This window comes from Sprattus sprattus, assembly GCF_963457725.1.
Source record: "Sprattus sprattus genome assembly, chromosome: 15".
NCBI lineage: Eukaryota > Metazoa > Chordata > Actinopteri > Clupeiformes > Clupeidae > Sprattus > Sprattus sprattus.
Window position 1 is genome coordinate 3,873,348 of NC_137913.1, and position 18,484 is coordinate 3,891,831.

At 42.2% G+C, this 18,484-nt stretch overlaps 2 protein-coding genes across 2 annotated transcripts in view; one reads left to right on the forward strand and one right to left on the reverse strand.

Moving 5' to 3' along the window:
• Positions 1 to 5,149: 5,149 nt before the first annotated feature.
• On the reverse strand, positions 5,150 to 12,005 carry spinb (spindlin b). The gene is made up of 5 exons (XM_080852251.1): positions 11,884 to 12,005; positions 10,141 to 10,186; positions 9,292 to 9,587; positions 7,644 to 7,871; positions 5,150 to 6,175 (listed from the first exon to the last, which is right to left on the reverse strand). Exons 2-5 carry the CDS (start codon positions 10,161 to 10,163, stop codon positions 5,979 to 5,981), a joined length of 744 nt encoding a protein of 247 aa, XP_080708377.1. The 5' UTR covers positions 10,164 to 10,186; positions 11,884 to 12,005; the 3' UTR covers positions 5,150 to 5,978.
• Positions 12,006 to 14,808: 2,803 nt separating this feature from the next.
• mfsd14bb (major facilitator superfamily domain containing 14Bb) overlaps positions 14,809 to 18,484 on the forward strand; it is a 12,981-nt gene continuing 9,305 nt past the window's right edge. Inside the window, exons 1-3 of the mRNA XM_080853173.1 lie at positions 14,809 to 15,133; positions 15,695 to 15,790; positions 18,219 to 18,281. Of these exons, the coding sequence (XP_080709299.1) occupies positions 15,101 to 15,133; positions 15,695 to 15,790; positions 18,219 to 18,281 (192 nt within the window). The 5' untranslated portion in view covers positions 14,809 to 15,100. The remainder of the gene's footprint in view (positions 15,134 to 15,694; positions 15,791 to 18,218; positions 18,282 to 18,484) is intronic.

Genomic DNA, 18,484 nt, shown 5'->3' on the forward strand with positions numbered 1-18,484 from the left:
TTTCACTTTTCACAGATATAATTAGAATTGACGTTCATTGCTGGAAGGTTTTTGAAAGCTGGATTCCATAGTTTCTTTCTAAATTCAAGACTCCATCTGTCCCGTCCCTTTCCCTGGACATAAAGGCTTTACAGTCATTTAATGGCTGGGTTATTTCTGCATGAAAAGAGATATAAAGATGTTATAACACAGAAAGGAACTGGAGAAAGTTGGTGGCTGGCAGATTCTTCTTATGCTAGAGGAAATACAAGACCTTTCCTCAAAAGGTCAAATTAACAGATCTAAACTTTACATCGACAGTATCTCTAGAGTCAAAACTGACGCCATGAGACCACAAAATCTGCATGATTGCAAGTGTTAGCTTGCTTTTTTTTTTTTATACCTGCATGATGAAATATGTCCCGCCGTTAAACTAGGAATAGTGATCTGGCACTCTCCCTGGAGATAGTTCTGCATTCATTCCAGACGTATAACCAACCCTTTCAGTAACATCACCCTTCTACCCGGCAAGAAAGAGGCAACTGTGCAGCAAGCACACTGAGGCACACACACATAAACAACGTACACAAAGATGGCTTCATTGCAACTGCCACCGTGGGATATGTGGTCTAGAGTGCTCTGCTGGGCGGAGGCAGTTTCCCAGAGCAGTCCACCATCTGCAGGGCAGGTATGAAGCACAGAAAGAAAGACTAATTTCCCTGACTGGCTAGAACTTCCTTTTTAGAACTTTCAGATAAAAAACATTCTAATGGATTAACACCTTTAGAGAAAGTCACATCAGTAATCCTTGCCACTGAAATTAAAGCAATCTGAGTTTTCAAAGGGATTCGGCGCAGTTTCTGGGTTTCTTTTTTCAAATCTGTTATGTACTTATTGTCCCATTTCAACTGCAAAGCGCATTTCTGTAGGCCTTGGAATACAGAGTGTGTTGAAGGCTAACAGACGTTTAAAAGCTATGTATGACATATCATTGCTATACTAATTCACTTGCTATTAGTTGAGAAGGCAGAAGAAAAAAACTACATTAGTGCACAGCTGAACAGCCAGTAACTCAATGAAGATGGAAGCATAAACACACATCTCAATAGAATGTACATGAAGCAGTCTTTCCTCAAGTAACAATGAGGACATTTACCAAGAAGCAGTAACAATTCCCATCAGTCATCAAACTCACCACATTGTGCCTCTCCTCCACAGTCCTCAAGCCACCCAGTCACAGATGAAACATGTCTGGCCCGATGTTCTCCTCACACACACACACCTCACAGCAAGAGCCCGATGTTCTCCCCACACACACACACACCTCACAGCAAGAGCCAGTGAATGTATTCCAGCCCAACCCTGGAGCCCCTGCGCATCGCAAACTAATCGTTGTCTAACTTTATAGCCCCTGAGCTTTTTTCCGTGAGTAGATCTGCACCACTCCTCACCAATGTTCTGGCGGTAGTGTTAAAGTTCTGTCCCCGTGGAAACATCAAGCAGGGCTGGCATGTTCTAGAATGGTAAACAGTAGCTAGCGGAAGCTCGGAACACACCGCTGTGGTAACCTGCTGTTCCGGGATATTCTACTCAGTGTTTCCTCTGTTTCAGGCAGGGGTCCCCCACTCCTCCTTCCCAGCGGCAGGTTACTGAATGCTGGGTTGTGTCTGCCTCCGAATATGAGCAGGAAGTTCAGGAGGACCTGCTTACCCTGCCCTGCCCTAGCCCCCTATAATAAAGCTGCCCTTTAAACATGCTTAAATCAATACAAGAACTTGCTGTGCTTAGCCTAGGGCTTTTAGGAACCTTTGGTTTGACATTTTAAGGATAATTCCACTCAAATAGATATTCAACATACTAAGAAATATTCATGATTAATGTATAATCATGATAAAATGTTTATTGCATTAAGACAAAAAAAAAGGGATGAGGACTGCATAGCAGACTCATTTTGGTTATTCTGACTGCACAACCTAAAATTGGCAACAGGATTTCCGTGAATTGACATAGATTTAAAGCTGATTTCTCAGTGTGTCAGTCAGTCTGTGACGCAACCGACGTCTCCTGCAGGCATCTACCGCACAGAGGAGCCCATGGCACACTGTACGAGCTAATGTTTAAGGGAGACGGACCGGAGGACTTGGTGTTTTCGGCTATTTGCCCCCCTTGTTTGGGCAGGGGGGTGTCTAACCTGCGGTTTGGAGCATGATCAGCAACATTTCAGTGCTTCTAAATCATAGTCCACTAAAATGTAATTTGGAAATATTTAAACCTTAGTTGTCTATGCCTTTGAAAGGGCTTGTAGACAGAATTTAATTAAAACTTCAACAAAATACAGTCAATAGTTTTGACACGCCTCATTCAACGTTTTTTTCCTTATTTTATTGTTAGACCTGATAGCAGATCTGTTGCATTCATTCCAGTCTTATAACCAACTCTTTCTGTAACAGTGCGTCATCATCACGACCCGCAAGTTAATGTGAAAAACTACATACTGGAGATGAGGTATGAGACTTCCCAGTCAAGAACACTGAACCAAGAAAAGCCATTCTCCCTCCACAACCCCTGCTGTGTTAAAGTAACACCATGCAACAATTTGGCACTTTTTGAGGTGTGGATTTGATAGGCCATTAGTTTTGGTACAATCCTCAAATTCATTTTGAAGTTTGAAACAGTTGTGTCAAGGTTATTTATAGAGTCGAGTTTGAAATGGTTGACTAACATATTTTCCTTCCACAGTGTGAGGTTAGAAAAAAGGTGTGATCCTGATGAACAGGGATGGCACAGTGTGAGGTTAGATAAAAGTTTTTTTTTTTTTTAATCAAAGTCGAGCTTCAGAGTTGGAATGTCATTGACATGTCCAAATCACTAAGGCACACCCTCAGTGTCGCTATATTCCATATAACTACACAAAATCTCACTTAAAGCCCCAATATGCAACAATTATACTTCAGGATTAGGGTTAGGATAAGCAGTTTAACCTTAAAATAACAGCTTAAAAAAAATTGGGGCGCTACAATGACTTTTAATAAGGAGAATCGCGTCCGTGCCATTGCGATAGCAGGGTCCATAGGCATATAGCTGCGTTCTGTAGTTTTGCCTGCCGCAGCCCGCCGACCTGACTTGTTTACTTTCTGCCGATCTAGTAAGTAGCTTATTTGCCGTCTTGCTTCGTTGCACTTGCTTGATGTTTGACAGTGTAAGGACAGTCGTTGAGTAACTAGTTACTAGTCATAATGTCAAAGTCAGCACATTTTCAAGAGATTTCGTTAGTTTTAGCGTCTAGCATACCGTTAGCGAATAGCTATTGATCCGTTGTGCTGCTTGAAGTCTTCCACCGACATAAAACTAGAGCCAAACATTCTTTCTCCACAGACCTTAGGCCAGGTTCATTTGCATTAGCAAACAGAGCATTCAGAGTCACGCAAGAGTTCCTTAAAAAGTGTTTATTAGAAAAAAAAATGACAACACACCTTTTAATGCAGCCTATGTGTTTGCATGTGTTCCAGTCATAGTAATACAATGATAAACATCAGCTGACAATTGAAACAACTCGAGACGAAGAATGTTCTAGAATGTTCATAGCCACAGACTGAAGTGTTCATAGCCACAAACTGAAGAGTGTTCATAGCAACAGACTGAAGAGTGTTCATAGCAACAAACTGAAGAGTGTTCATAGCAACAAACTGAAGAGTGTTCATAGCCACAAACTGAAGAGTGTTCATAGCAACAAACTGAAGAGTGTTCATAGCAACAGACTGAAGAATGTTCATAGCAACAAACTGAAGAGTGTTCATAGCAACAGACTGAAGAATGTTCGTAGCAACAAACTGAAGTGTTCATAGCAACAAACTGAAGAATGTTCATAGCAACAAACTGAAGAGTGTTCATAGCAACAAACTGAAGAGTGTTCATAGCCACAGACTGAAGAGTGTTCATAGCAACAAACTGAAGAGTGTTCATAGCAACAAACTGAAGAGTGTTCATAGCCACAAACTGTATAAGGCTACAGTTCACTCATGACTGCATATGATGACACAGAATGTATACACCTTTTACAACAGGCACACAGGACAGCCTTCTATGAAGAGCTTTCTGATAGACATTCGCTAACATGCACACACACACACACACACACACACGCACACGCGCACACACACACACGCACACGCGCACACACACCCACCCACACGCGCACACACACCCACCCACACACACACACACACACACACACACACACACACAGACAAACCCACACACACATGCGCATACGCACGCACGCACGCACACACACACATCGCATCCAGTCATGAGACACGTTTTGTCCCCATAGAGAGTTCTATATTAATCCAGGATGCACAAGCTTGTTCTGTCTTTGAAGTAAATCCAATTTCCAGAAACATGCATTAACATCCGATTAAGGGCACTTATGTTCACTTGGGTAACTGGCGTCGTGATGCCCTCCCAACCACACATTCCTCCTTAGGGTATGTCAAAGCAAAATAGCACATGAGGGACCGTGACAACACCAATCTCCACTGATTGATACTAGTGATTCACATGAGCCACAAGAATTATTAGTTTGTAATTACTTGGTGTTCCTACCTTGTTGGAACAAAACCTGCAGCCACATTGGCCGCCATCAGTCTACCAGGGCACACCCCTCATTTCAAAAGTTCATCTCTGAGGACCGAACTAAGAATTCTTAAGGCACATTTAGTCTACAGGTAATTCTGATGGAAGACAGGTGCCCTGAAGTGCACTTGAAATCTACCACTCAATATTACACAGTAAGAATGACTACACACTGGCCTCCGCACGTGTACAGTCGAGGCCAGATAACATGAAAGTAAGCATACTAAATATAGCATACTACAGATAGCATGCTAAAGATAGCATACTACAGATAGCATACTACAGATAGCATGCTAAAGATAGCATACTACAGATAGCATACTACAGTTAGCATACTAAAGATAGCATACTACATATAGCATACTACAGATAGCATACTACAGATAGCATACTACAGATAGCATACTACAGATAGCATACCACAGATAGCATACTACAGTTAGCATACTACAGTTAGCATACTACAGATAGCATACTACAGATAGCATACTAAAGATAGCATACTACAGATAGCATACCAAAGATAATGCTGAAAATAATCAATAATCAATAATCAAAACAGGCGGGACGGCTGAGGCCAAAGAGAGAGAGAGGACATCAGCTACTGAGAACACTGCCAAACTGATTGATACAACCCATAGAAAAATGCACTGCTGTGTTCAGTATTTTAAAGACATCTGATATGGATGAATCATCGCCAATTTACTGATGATAACAAAGAGAACATACATGTAATGTAAATACTCACTTTGGTACACAAAACAAACAAAAAGATAGACATGAAGAAACCTCACTGGAAATCCCCAAAACTTTCCCAAGGAGAAGCAGGTTATAAAAAAAGGAAGAAAAAAAAACTACACGTCATGTCTAAAGATGAGGTATTCAGAGGTCCAGAACTCAAGAGGGTTCAAATCAACATCCAGTGTTCTGACAGGAGAGGCCGGACGTCAGGATGAGGAGGTGGACGAGTTCACAACCACTTGGCAAACCTGGCCAAGAGCTGAAGAAGATAGATCACAGATTATCAGTCCACAAAGGAAAAAAAAGAAATCTAGTGGAAGGAGAGGATCAATCATTCATGGTTAGTCATAGGGTACAACCTTTCTTTGTCTTAATGAAACAAGGCCCTGTTTTGTCTAAGCCTTGATGAGGTCATAGACATAGATGTGGAAGTCTAAGCCTTGATGAGGTCATAGACATAGATGTGGAAGTCTAAGCCTTGATGAGGTCATAGACATAGATGTGGAAGTCTAAGCCTTGATGAGGTCATAGACATAGATGTGGAAGTCTAAGCCTTGATGAGGTCATAGACATAGATGTGGAAGTCTAAGCCTTGATGAGGTCACAGACATAGATGTGGAAGTCTAAGCCTTGATGAGGTCATAGACATAGATGTGGAAGTCATCTTCGAACTTGATGAAGTACACCGAGGGCTTGGCCTCCACTTGCTGGATGACCAGGCCGATCCGCTTGCCCCCGTCCTCCCGGCTGTACTCCACGTGTTTGCCCACTAGGCTGTCCACCACCTCGCCTGGCTCCGGTTCCTCTGGGGACGTCTCGTCTGTGGGTCGACACAACACAACGCAGTGCTCACTTTCAGCCACAAGAGGGCATCACTCACAACAACATCACTCACCAACGCAGTGTCACCCTACTATATACACAAGTAGTATAAATGATAAATCCCTGGACAGCTTCTCAGTAAATATCAACCTTCATTCAGTCAGGAATTTTGTGTGTGAATGACGCGGTCCTGCGCAGATAGAGAAGAGAGAGGGAGGTCATAAACTTCTGCCAGACATCCAAAAAAATACCAAAGATTGACACAATAATAGCCCATACTCAGCAGGAAATACTACGTTGTTTGTCAGATAAACAAACGAGATGTTGTCATTAGGTATCGAAGTGCAATCTTTTAAAGCGAGACAGCACCAGTTCTGCAGTGTTTCCCCCTATTCTTCTTAGTAGAATGTATATAGAACATCTAGGTTGATGGGGTAGTGGCCGTGGAATGCAGCTCCACAGATTCTCAGTAGAATCTGATCGGGGCTTTGACTGCCATTCTAGAATATTCCCTTGACTGTTCTTTAGCCTTGTGCATTTCTTTGGCAGTCTGAGATTTACACTTCATGCAGCACTTTGAGGATTGGCCAAAAAACTATTTTTTGGTCTCTTATGACCATAGAAAAACAATGTCTATACATCCTTTAATGTGGATCTTCTCAAACAACTCCAGCTGTATGGGTAGCTCTTAAGATAGTGGACTCCAAGACCTCAATTCAGGCCACTGAAGATAGCTATGTGTGTGTGTGTGTGTGTGTGTGTGTGTGTGTGTGTTGGGGGGACAACCTGTGTGAAGTAAGTGCAACTTTTTTCTTACGGGTCCCATAGTACTCAAATGGACATCAACACCCTTATTTAGAGTCTTTTTCTCACATAACCAGTTGAACAATTTTCTCACTTTGATCTTCATTTCCTGTCTTATTTCACACCCTCGCTGAGGACCCTTAGACAAAGTGATTTTTGTATCTCTACTTTAAATCTTTAAATACTTGTTAGTAGTTCATTATTAATGTATATTGCCTTTGGAAAAAAACTTCCCTCCACATGTTCACAATCAAAATACTGATTGGGTAAATATGTGTACCTATCTTTTGTAATTGTGAAAATGGTGAACATCTACCCTGACTGGTCTATGTCTGTCTAGGATGCACATTAGGAAACTTTGAACATGTAGTAGATCCCAGCCTTACAACAAATGACCTTTATTGTCAGGGAGTCTGATTAGCTTATGGACTAAAAAAGCTTTCCATTTAATATATATATATATTATGTTTAGTTTTTCCTATAATTAATAACTTAATGTGCGTATAATAACTAATATTTGTATAGTTTATTGTGTATGTTTATTGTTTGCACCAACATCCAGCAAAAAAATCCTGGTAGGTGAAAACCTACTTGGCAGTAAAAACCTTTCTGATTCCGATTCTGATTCTGATTCTGAAATGGGTTCATCCAGTCCTACGCACCTGGGAGGAACCTGAGGTCCCCTGATTTGAGGTCGTCAAAAAGCTGGTACATGTAGAGCACAGGGTCCTTCTCGTACGTGATGAAGAACCAGGGGGTCATGATGGGAGCGCGGGCCAGCACCATCCCCCGCCACTCGTCTTTGGAGCCTTCTTCGCTCTCGAACTTGTGCTGCACCGCCCGGCCCAGCATGGACATCGCCTGCTTGCCGTCCACCGCCCGATACGAGTCTGCAACACATCAGGGAGCATGGAGCTGCAGACTGGCACTGAAGCACATGTGACATATTAACCAATAGATGGAGGCACTGAAGCACATGTGACATATTAACCAATAGATGGAGGCACTGAAGCACATGTGACATATTAACCAATAGATGGAGGACATGTGACATTAACCAATAGATGGAGGCACTGAAGCACATGTGACACATTAACCAATAGATGGAGGCACTGAAGCACATGTGAGATATAATTACCAATAGATGGAGGATCTGAGGCACATGTGACATATTAACCAATAGATGGAGGACATGTGACATATTAACCAATAGATGGAGGCACTGAAGCACATGTGACATATTAACCAATAGATGGAGGCACTGAAGCACATGTGACATATTAACCAATAGATGGAGGCGGCACTGAAGCACATGTGACATATAAACCAATAGGCCTAGATGGAGGCACTGAAGCACATTTGACATATTAACCAATAGACGGAGGCGGCACTGAAGCACATGTGACATATTAACCAATAGATGGAGGCACTGATGCACATGTGCCATATTAACCAATAGCTGGAGGCACTGAAGCACATGTGACATATTAACCAATAGATGGAGGATCTGAGGCACATGTGACATATTAACCAATAGATGGAGGATCTGAAGCACATGTGACATATTAACCAATAGATGGAGGCACTGAAGCACACGTGAAATATTAACCAATAGATGGAGGCACTGAAGCACATGTGACATATTAACCAATAGATGGAGGATCTGAAGCACATGTGACATATAAACCAATAGATGGCACTGAAGCACATGTGACATATTAACCAATAGATGGAGGATCTGAAGCACATGTGACATATAAACCAATAGATGGCACTGAAGCACATGTGACATATTAACCAATAGATGGAGGCACTGAAGCACATGTGACATATTAACCAATAGATGGCACTGAAGCACATGTGACATATTAACCAATAGATGGAGGCACTGAAGCACGCGTGAAATATTAACCAATAGATGGAGGCACTGAAGCACATGTGACATATTAACCAATAGACGGAGGCGGCACTGGAGCACATGTGACATATTAACCAATAGATGGAGGATCCTCAACAGGTAAAGAGTAGATCTTGAGACTGGTTGACCACACAAACTCAGGTAGTCTCGCACACTGATATTAGTCCACCCATCTGATGAAAACGATATTTTGCATTCAAGCATAAACAAACTGCTATCTCCTGCTATTTAACCAGTATTTACAGATGCGTTACATTTACATTTAGTCATTTAGCAGACGCTTCTGTCCAAAGCGACGTACAAGGGAGAGAACAGTCAAGCTAAGAGCAATAAAACCTGGTGTAACAATAAATACTGCTTTTTTTTGTTTTGTTGTGTCGAGTGATTCTTACCAATGCGGTTTGATACTATCTCCAGCTTCTGCACACGGCCATCTTTGAGAAGCTCAATGCCATAGACGCAGTCTACGGTCTCGTACTTGACCAGGTAGAGGGAGGGAAGGATGGTGACCTGGTCCAGCACGATGCCTTTCCACCGGGAGATCTTCCCAGGGGCGTCCCTCCAGCCATGTTGGATCTGGCAGCCAACCAAGCTCTTCAGGGGGTCAACAACCGCACGGGGTCGGCTGGGGGTCAAGCTCTTCAGGGGGTCAACAACCGCACGTGGCCGACTGGCGCCCTCCTGATGCCTTAAGAATAGCCATTCATTAATTTATACAGTTATACTCTTGCCTTCAGCATGTTGCTTTTCAAGTTGGAATATTAGAGTAATAACCGACTCTCAACTGTGACAGATAAGCAGTTCTAAATCTTCCCAGTAGTATCTGTCATTTATCATATACATAAAAGACTAAGTTCAATTCAATTTTATTTATATAGCGCCATAACAATACAATTGCCTCTAGGCGCTTTACAGAGCCCAGAGCCTGAACCCCCTTAGTGCAAGCACCATGGCAACAGGGGCAAGACAAAACTCCCTGTTAGGCAGGAAGAAACCTTAAGTGGCAGCGTCAAGTGACCCCGCCCCCGCACCCCGCCCCTGACCACAGAGGGGTCTGAGCGCCCACGGGGACCCGGGTTCGAATCCGCCTGCATTGTAAACCTCAAAGGCTGCCTCAGTATACTTGTACACAAAACTCAGATGGTTGTATGTTATCCTCAAGTCTGACAACTACTTCCCAACAATGATATGCAGAGAGTCTTTTGGATGCATTACCCAAGAAAGAAATGATTCAGACTTACTTGAAGGAGTTCTTGCGCTTCATAATGGCTAGGGCAACACCATGTCCTGCAATTATAAATTCTGTGTATGACATCTGCAAACACTACATCTGCACACATTACAAACTGCACGTCTGACACCTAGTTAAAAAAAAAGTTTTTCTTAGTTTCTACGAGGTGTTTTCCTGGCTTCTACCAGGAATCCTAAACCATCCTAAAAACCACAAGCTATAGAGGATGGCAGCATTCTCTGATGAGGGGGAAAAGGCCCCCTTATGACGCAACAGCAGTGACGGGTTCACCATGGCAACTGTGCGCTAATCCTATAGAACAGAACATGTCAAATACTTTAGCATTTGGCATTTAAACAAATAGAATGATGATGATGAATAATGAAATGAAATGTAGACCTGTCCCTTGCCACTTTGATTACAGTTACATGTAATTTATGTTTGGTCCTTAATTTGGCATGCTGTATATAACAACAGGTCTGTTAAGTCTAGCAAGAGGTAATACTGGTGTACCATAAGTAATTAACATCTCTTGAAAGTAATGTGTGAGTGAGCAAGTTCATCTAATTTCTCATGGATTCGTCCTTAATTTCTCCATCCTCCTTGCATGCCTTCCTCGTTTTCGTCATGCTTTTATCAGGGGCCGTAACGAAGGGAAGGAAGGCCACATAAGGGAAATGATCGGCATCCCAATAACGAACTGTCATAGCTGTGCACATGTGATTGGATCAACCAAGACGCATGTAAGCTCCAGGTGTGAACAGCCTATGCGACTCACATGAGAGGGGACTGGGGTGGGGGGCCGCCCATTTCATGACATGGATATGTATCCAAATGGTCAAAAATACGGCAGAATCAGCCTTGCAAGGACCAGGATTATTTTAAACAGTAGATGGCGTGTTGAGTCCATTTTCAACCCATAAAAGGCAGATTTGTATAAAAATGAGAATTGTGTCAATATTAACACCAGCATTGATGTGTTGTATCACAGTTGAGTCATATAATTTAGTGCACAGCTAAACAAAAGGGTTGATTTAAGGTTTGAGGGAGAAGACAGCAATCTAGCAACATTACTTTGAAGTTACAAGCCTAATCCTTGAAAAGACAAGTTAACAAAATACAAACTCTGAGGATATAAAATATGTATCATACTTACACTATGAACTTATATATAATATAAGTAAATATGACATTTTAAAACAATTCCAGCCAACATCAGCAAGGTAGCTGGTTAGTTCTGCTTGAATGCAGACTCGCATTGTTGTGATCTAAGAGGTGTGTTAAAGTAACAATCGTCAAACATGTGGCCACATTAGGTCAACTAAATCTATGGAAAACAATTGCACCCCACCAATGCACTGAACATTTAGAGTTAAGTATCTCCCCATTCAGTTTAAATGACTTGCAGGAAATCTCTTCACAGGAATATTTGCTTGTATCGAGTGATAGCATGGAAAAAATGCTGCAAAAGTCCCTTGTCGACTCTTTGTCTACTGATTGGTATGTGAAAGGAAATAACTAGCTAATGTGCAATCACCACAACAACGTAGTTGGATAGCTCAATATCACATTGTAGGATTGAGGAGAGTTGCATACTAACTCACGGTATAATTAATTCCTATGCCAGTAGGTGTGATCAAATGGCAAAGTAAGGGCATGGCGCTACAACCGCCATTCCTTTTCCTCTTGCAACTCTACAAAAGACAATTTGGCTTATATGGTTGCGACCACCATGCGTGAAGCAGTTCCTTACCAGGCTGGTTAGTGGTTCGGAGGGCTAAGTTTTAAACGAGGCTCCGGGGATTTCCAAGAGACGTAGGTGGAAAATATCCCAACCCTGTGAAACTGCAACCAACAGCTAGATAATACTTTGGTAGCCAGCTAGATAGCTAGCTATCCTGACTAGCGGTAGCTGGGAAGACACACTTTAGTGCACATGCGCAGCAGACAAACGAACTGCCTGTCCCAGCAAACCTGACTATCTGGCCTGTTTATTAAATCCACAATTGGTCCGATGATTTTATATTTTAAAGAATCTACGCGAGTTGAAGTAATAACTGTTTAAAGGCATATCAATTCAGCCTGATCTCATATAACGTTTTAACCGCAACTGACAGCAAGCAACCGGATACACAGATTCGGTCTTGTCGGCCTATAGCCGCATCAACTTTCCATATTGGTCCTTAGGTCTGGTCCGATAGTAGTGTGTGATACAGTAATTTTCCTTTTAATTATCCACTAGAATTTGATGTCATTAGCATTACAGACCATAATAGAATTATCAATAGACCATCAACAAATACTTCAATCAGAAGTCAGCTGGACCAACCAGCTTGATGCTACCTTCTCCATGCTGAGCTCCATACTATTTCTGTAAAGCACATTTAATTTCTTCTGTATATGAAATATAAGTAAGTATAATTAAAAATGTAAATATAATAAATACATCAACTGTCCTGAGGGTGACGAGGAAGGTGAAGCCACAGCCAGGGGGCAGCAGGAAGTGATGTCAACACCAAACCCTGCTGTGAGCATGGACAACATGTTGTCTGTAGAGAACAACTGCACAGATGGGTGTTCCATGGGCAAGGGCAAAAGACAAGAAAAAAAAGACAACTGCTGTCTATCTTTCCAGAGTGCCTGGAGGAAGCAACATGAAAGTGAAAAGTGAAAGTCCTCTCTGTAACTGTTTCGATTTTGTTTTGTTTATCTTTGTTCAAGTTTTGTTTGTGGTGATTCTTTTTGATTATTTTGTAAGTTTTGTTTTACCTTTTGTCTGTCTCATGATTGGGTTTAGTTTCGTAGGAAGTGAGGTCATGGGGGTCAGGGGTCACACACACACCCTTATTATGGTAGCGTACATTGTACCTGACTAGGAGACCTGAGCCCAAGCTGATGAGTGTGATTGCGTTTACCTTTGTATTGTGTGTGTGTGTGTGTGTGTGTGTGTGTGTGCGCACGTGTGTTAGATACAGTAGTTGACCAGTGTCTCCATGCACAGGCCTAGAACACATGAGATTGTTTTTTCCCACAAAATGAAAACATGCTTTGAGAACACAGGGATGATGATGACGGACAGTGGTGTAGTCCAGGGTATACGCAAGTATATGGAGTATACCCACTTATTTTTCAGTCAGCATTGCGTATACCCACTTCTCAAAACAGGGCGTTTATCCTGCGATGTATGGGCTGCTTAAAAAATTAAGAGTATACCAGGGACCACTACACCACTGATGACGGCTACAGGTGATACCAATGGGGCATGATGCATTAGGAATGCAGGGATGAAGACAGAAAACAAAAGCATGTGGCAAAATAAACAAAACAGTGACTGTAAGGCTAAACAGCCAAGAGAACTGACACAAGGGCGACAAAGACTCTAAAAATCTTTAAAGTCAAGTGTACCGCAGGTACAACTTTATATGTGTGTGTGTATATACTCATGAATGTCCTTGAGTGTTTTTTCCCATGATATCTGTCGACAAGGATCCCTGTCCAGAGCATAACGGTTGAAACATACTGTACATAATGCATATACATACAAAATACATAAACATGCATAATTTGCATGCATCGCAATAAAGAACAACGCGGCCTGAAACCTAAAGTTAGATCCATGAGTACATCCTCACAATATATAATACCAGCACAATAAAAACAAACTAATATTTTTTCTTCAAAAGTAGGATCCACAAGTACAATACAATACATCACCATTACAAAGTTGCAGGCATTCTCAGTTGTAAAAAAAGACTTTGTGTTTGTGTTAAATCTCGTCTGAAGTGTTATGCATGTGAGCACTCTATTCTAGAGAGCATGATATAACTCCTAACCAAAAAGGGACCCAGCCGACCATCTCATAGATCGTCTGCCCTTTGGTTTGGCCTTGGTCCTCTCATGGGGAGGTAGGGGTCAGTCAGTTTACGCTCTCCTGGAGCAGGACGGGTGGTTTGCACTCCCTCTCCTTGGGTGATGAAAGCCAGCCTGGCCACCCTGTACATTTCTTGTTCAACGGGGAGTATCAACTCCTTCATGCTACCAAGGTCAGCCACTAGCTGCCACAGTAGAGGGCAGTGTAAATGCCGCCTCTGCAGTGTGGTTGAAGAGGTTACCTGGCTTCATCCTCTACAGGTCTTCCAATAGGCTGTGTAAACAATGCTTTTAACTGGACAGTTATTGTTTATTGACTGCCTGCACTTCCTTTTAGAATTGATATATTTCCGTTTTATATACTTAATAAATAATAATAAATGTATTCACTTAAATCCCACTTTTACAGTATTGAAATTCCATTTAAATAACGTAGGTTGTGGCTTTGTATCCATCGCAATATGAACTAAAATACCCAGCAATAAAATGCTCTTTCAACTTCATACTTCACGAGTTATTTCAACTTATTTGTGCCAATTCCAAACTTCATGAAAACAATCAATAAACAAAAGCATTTATTGGCACACACACACACACACACACACACACACACACACACACACAATGCATTAATGACAGCTACATACTCGCAGTCATGGCTTCTATACGTCGATCAGAATGACCTGTCCAATACAATTACATGATTACATACCAGCCAATCAAACCACCTCACGCTGGGTCACCCACAACTTGGGCCTGCTTTCTGCATCTGCGCTGTAGCAGGCATGAACAGGAAGAGTTTCAGCGAGTTAAACGAAAGTCTCTAGTTCAGTAAGCTGGACCGGTGCTTAAAGTTATCTCAGTCGACAGCCTCTTTCGATTGTAGGATATGGTCACGATACTGCTTTCTCGATATTAAACTTGTTTTACTAGTTGGACAGGTAAAATGGGTCAAGTCGTTAGGTAGTGAGGATTGTAGTCCGTTGACCCTAGCTAATAATTAACGTTAGCTATCGATACCTATCCTGGATTTGCTGGAATGTACAGAATGTGAAGCGATGTCCCAAGCCGGCAAAATAACTCCATGAGTCGACGCTATCATGCCATTCAAAATCTTTAAAGACATAAAAATGGTAAGTGTATCATTTTTTAAATTTTACCAATGAGTTGGATAGTTGTAGCTGGGCCGTGTGAGAAGCCGGTGTGTGTTAAGCCAAGTTAACGTTACTCCTACGATAAGTAGCTAGCCTGTCTCGCGCGTTTGCCTGTTGGTGTTTATGTTGCCTCAAGCTATGCTAACTAGCATTAGCTTACTATCTTCATATATATGTAGTGCTACTTCCTACTACCTACGGTGTCATCTTAAATCCACGTAGAGGACATGACTGGCCAGATGCCTGACTGAATTCATTTTCGCCTGATGAAGCTGACTAGCTTATAAGCTAAACTGGAGAGGGGAAATCTGTAGCTTCAAGGATAGTTTACTTCCTTGTTTTGGACGGTTGCGAAAAAAAACGCTCAACCTATCAATTTACAAAGAGTGTCGACTTGTCAGTTAAAACAAACTAACTATCATTATTGCCATTATTCGTTGCTAACTACTGTCTAGAATACATTCTGTTTTGGTCAATATTATGAAATGATTGACAGATCATCCCCAGCTGACGGGAACATCTTCTTTTCTGTACCCTAAGGCAAGGACCATGGGGCGGGCGAAGGTGACCCACGCAGTTGTGGTCATATTCCTGGAGTTTTTTGCCTGGGGCCTCTTGACGACACCTATGCTGACGGTGAGTGAGAATAGCACAGGATTGTAATCAGCAGTTTGTGATTGATCTAGTCACTAGTCACTCATTATGGAGGGAAGGTCTCTGGGTCACTTGAGTACAACAGTTTTCCTGACTTTGCAAACCAGATTCTTTTGAAGTCTCTTTTGTCTGAAGAAAAATGCCTGATTATATTCTGGCTCAAGTATTTAGGCTAAATCAGTCTTTTCCTCCTGTGTGATCTTTAAATCCTCGCCACTGCACTTTCATTTCCTCACACGTTTTGTAACTTTACCTGAACATCAGAGTGTTGCGTGGCCCAAACAGCCCTTGTTTCAGAGGTGAACTCACTCACATGGTGCTGCCCCAGGGGCGAAGCAGTAGTCGTATTTCCACGATCTGGCCAAATCTGTGCGAGGTAATGCGTGCGTGCGTGCCAGGGCCTGTTGTGTCTCCGTTGTTACTGCCGTGGCTCGATCGTGCCTTCTTGGGGCTTCCTCTGAGCCAATGGGTAGGGGCTATTGACCCGCCGATTACCCCTGAGCCAAGCAGGGCTAACTGGTGCCAAGAGATATGCCTGTCAGCGATACTCCGTATGTCAACCGTTGTTTGTTTATACAACAGGAAATAAAGAACACGTTTTTGAAGTGTTCGTCAGTCCCACGTTTGACCACCGTCACACTATTCACAAAATCTGAATGTCAAGACTGGTAGGCTGACTGAGCACAGCCAGAGGCTTTACACCTGCAAGTTGATCGATGCCTTTCAAACATAGCAGGGTGGGGTTAGCCCTGTTCTACACGCTTCCTTATCAGATTATGCAAAAATTGAGAGTTTTTGGAGCAGGTCAGCAAGCGACATCAGGGCTCTGCTTAATTTTAAGGCTACTATATGCAATGGTAGCTTGACCAAGAAGGTGAGGCTGAACAATCAACACGATTGTAATACTTTGGATAGGTGTCTGTTCTCGGTTTGATAGGTGTTTGTCTCAGTTGATGGGCATAAAACGCTTAGAAATGTTGAGTTGCACGACTGCCATGCATACAGTGCATAAAAAGAGAGACATTTGATTTGCAAAACTACCAGGATACTACCAATTACAATTAATGGTTGGAAAAAGGAGCTTGGCACCTTGTTACAAGTTTTAAGCAGCTATACGCCGTTATATAGAAAACAGACTTTATATGAGTCTGTTCACCTTATGAGGGATGTGCTTTATATGAGTCTGTTTACGTTATGAGGGATATGCTTTATATGAGTGTTCACCTTATGAGGGATATGCTTTATGAGTGATATGCTTTATATGAGTGTTCACCTTATGAGGGATATGCTTTATGAGTGATATGCTTTATATGAGTGTTCACCTTATGAGGGATATGCTTTATGAGTGATATGCTTTATATGAGTGTTCACCTTATGAGGGATATGCTTTATGAGTGATATGCTTTATATGAGTGTTCACCTTATGAGGGATATGCTTTATGAGGGATATGCTATGTATGAGTCTGTTCTCCTTATGAGGGATATGCTTTATATGAGTCTGTTCACTGTACATTTCACAAAACAAAGACAAGAAACAGCTATGGTCGCTAGGGTTTCCATTGTGTCCCTTTTCTTAACTTATTCAGCTATAGGTACCTGGAGTGTGTGTGTGTGTGTGTGTGTGTGTGTGTGTGTGTGTGTGTGTGTGTGACTGGCATCCAGACATTATCGCATGATATCTCAACTTGAACTCCCCACTTGCTTGTGAAATGGGCAGATGGATGACGTTTACATCTAGGCAGCACGTGTGTGTGTGTGTGTGTGTGTGTGTGTGTGTGTGTGTGTGTGTGTGTGTGTGTGTGTGTGTGTGTGTTTGCAGCACATGGGCGGGTTTGATTGCAATACTGCAGGGCTATCGGCCTGATGGTAGAAATACAAACGGCTTCTGTTCCCTGGGCATGAGGTTTCAGGGCCGACAGTAGAATCACAGCTGGTGTTGGGTCTGATTTTCAGGGGCAAATGTAACTAAACTATGGTACTTGTAATAGAAACCTGGTGAAAGGCTGGTCTTTCCAACTAAAATACATTCAATTACTTTAATGTGTTTTAGTGGTAAAGATGTAAAGTTCTGTAGCATCACCAAATGACTTACACCCTTACTTTGAGGATGCTTGTCACAGCAGATGCAGCAGGTGGCATATCAGAATCAGATTTTACCTTTACCTTATCCCTGTGCACACGCACACACACACACACAGACACACATATCCGTGGTATGGATTTGAAGACTTCAGTGCCACTGAAGCTCTTCCGACATGCTGTTTAGGGACCGAACCAAAGCTTCTCTGATGGGAAGGGATATTGTGAAAAGTTATTTAAATAAAATAGCTTAATAAATAATACATCGTAAAATAAAAAGTGTGTGTGTATCAGCGTTGGTCATGACTGCATCCTCTGTGTGTTTCTGCAGGTGCTGCATGAGACCTTCCCTACACACACCTTTCTCATGAACGGACTCATACAGGGCGTGAAGGTAAGCTAGGATGGGCTAGTGTGTGTGTGTGTGTGTGTGTGTGTGTGTGTGTGTGTGTGTGTGTGTGTGTGTGTGTGTGTGTGTGTGTGTGTGTGTGTGTGTGTGTGTGTGTGTGTGTGTGTGTGTGTGTGTGTGTGTGTGTGTGTGTTTTGGGGGGTTTTGTGTCATAATTGGCACTGAATCCATTGCAGAATTTAAAAGTG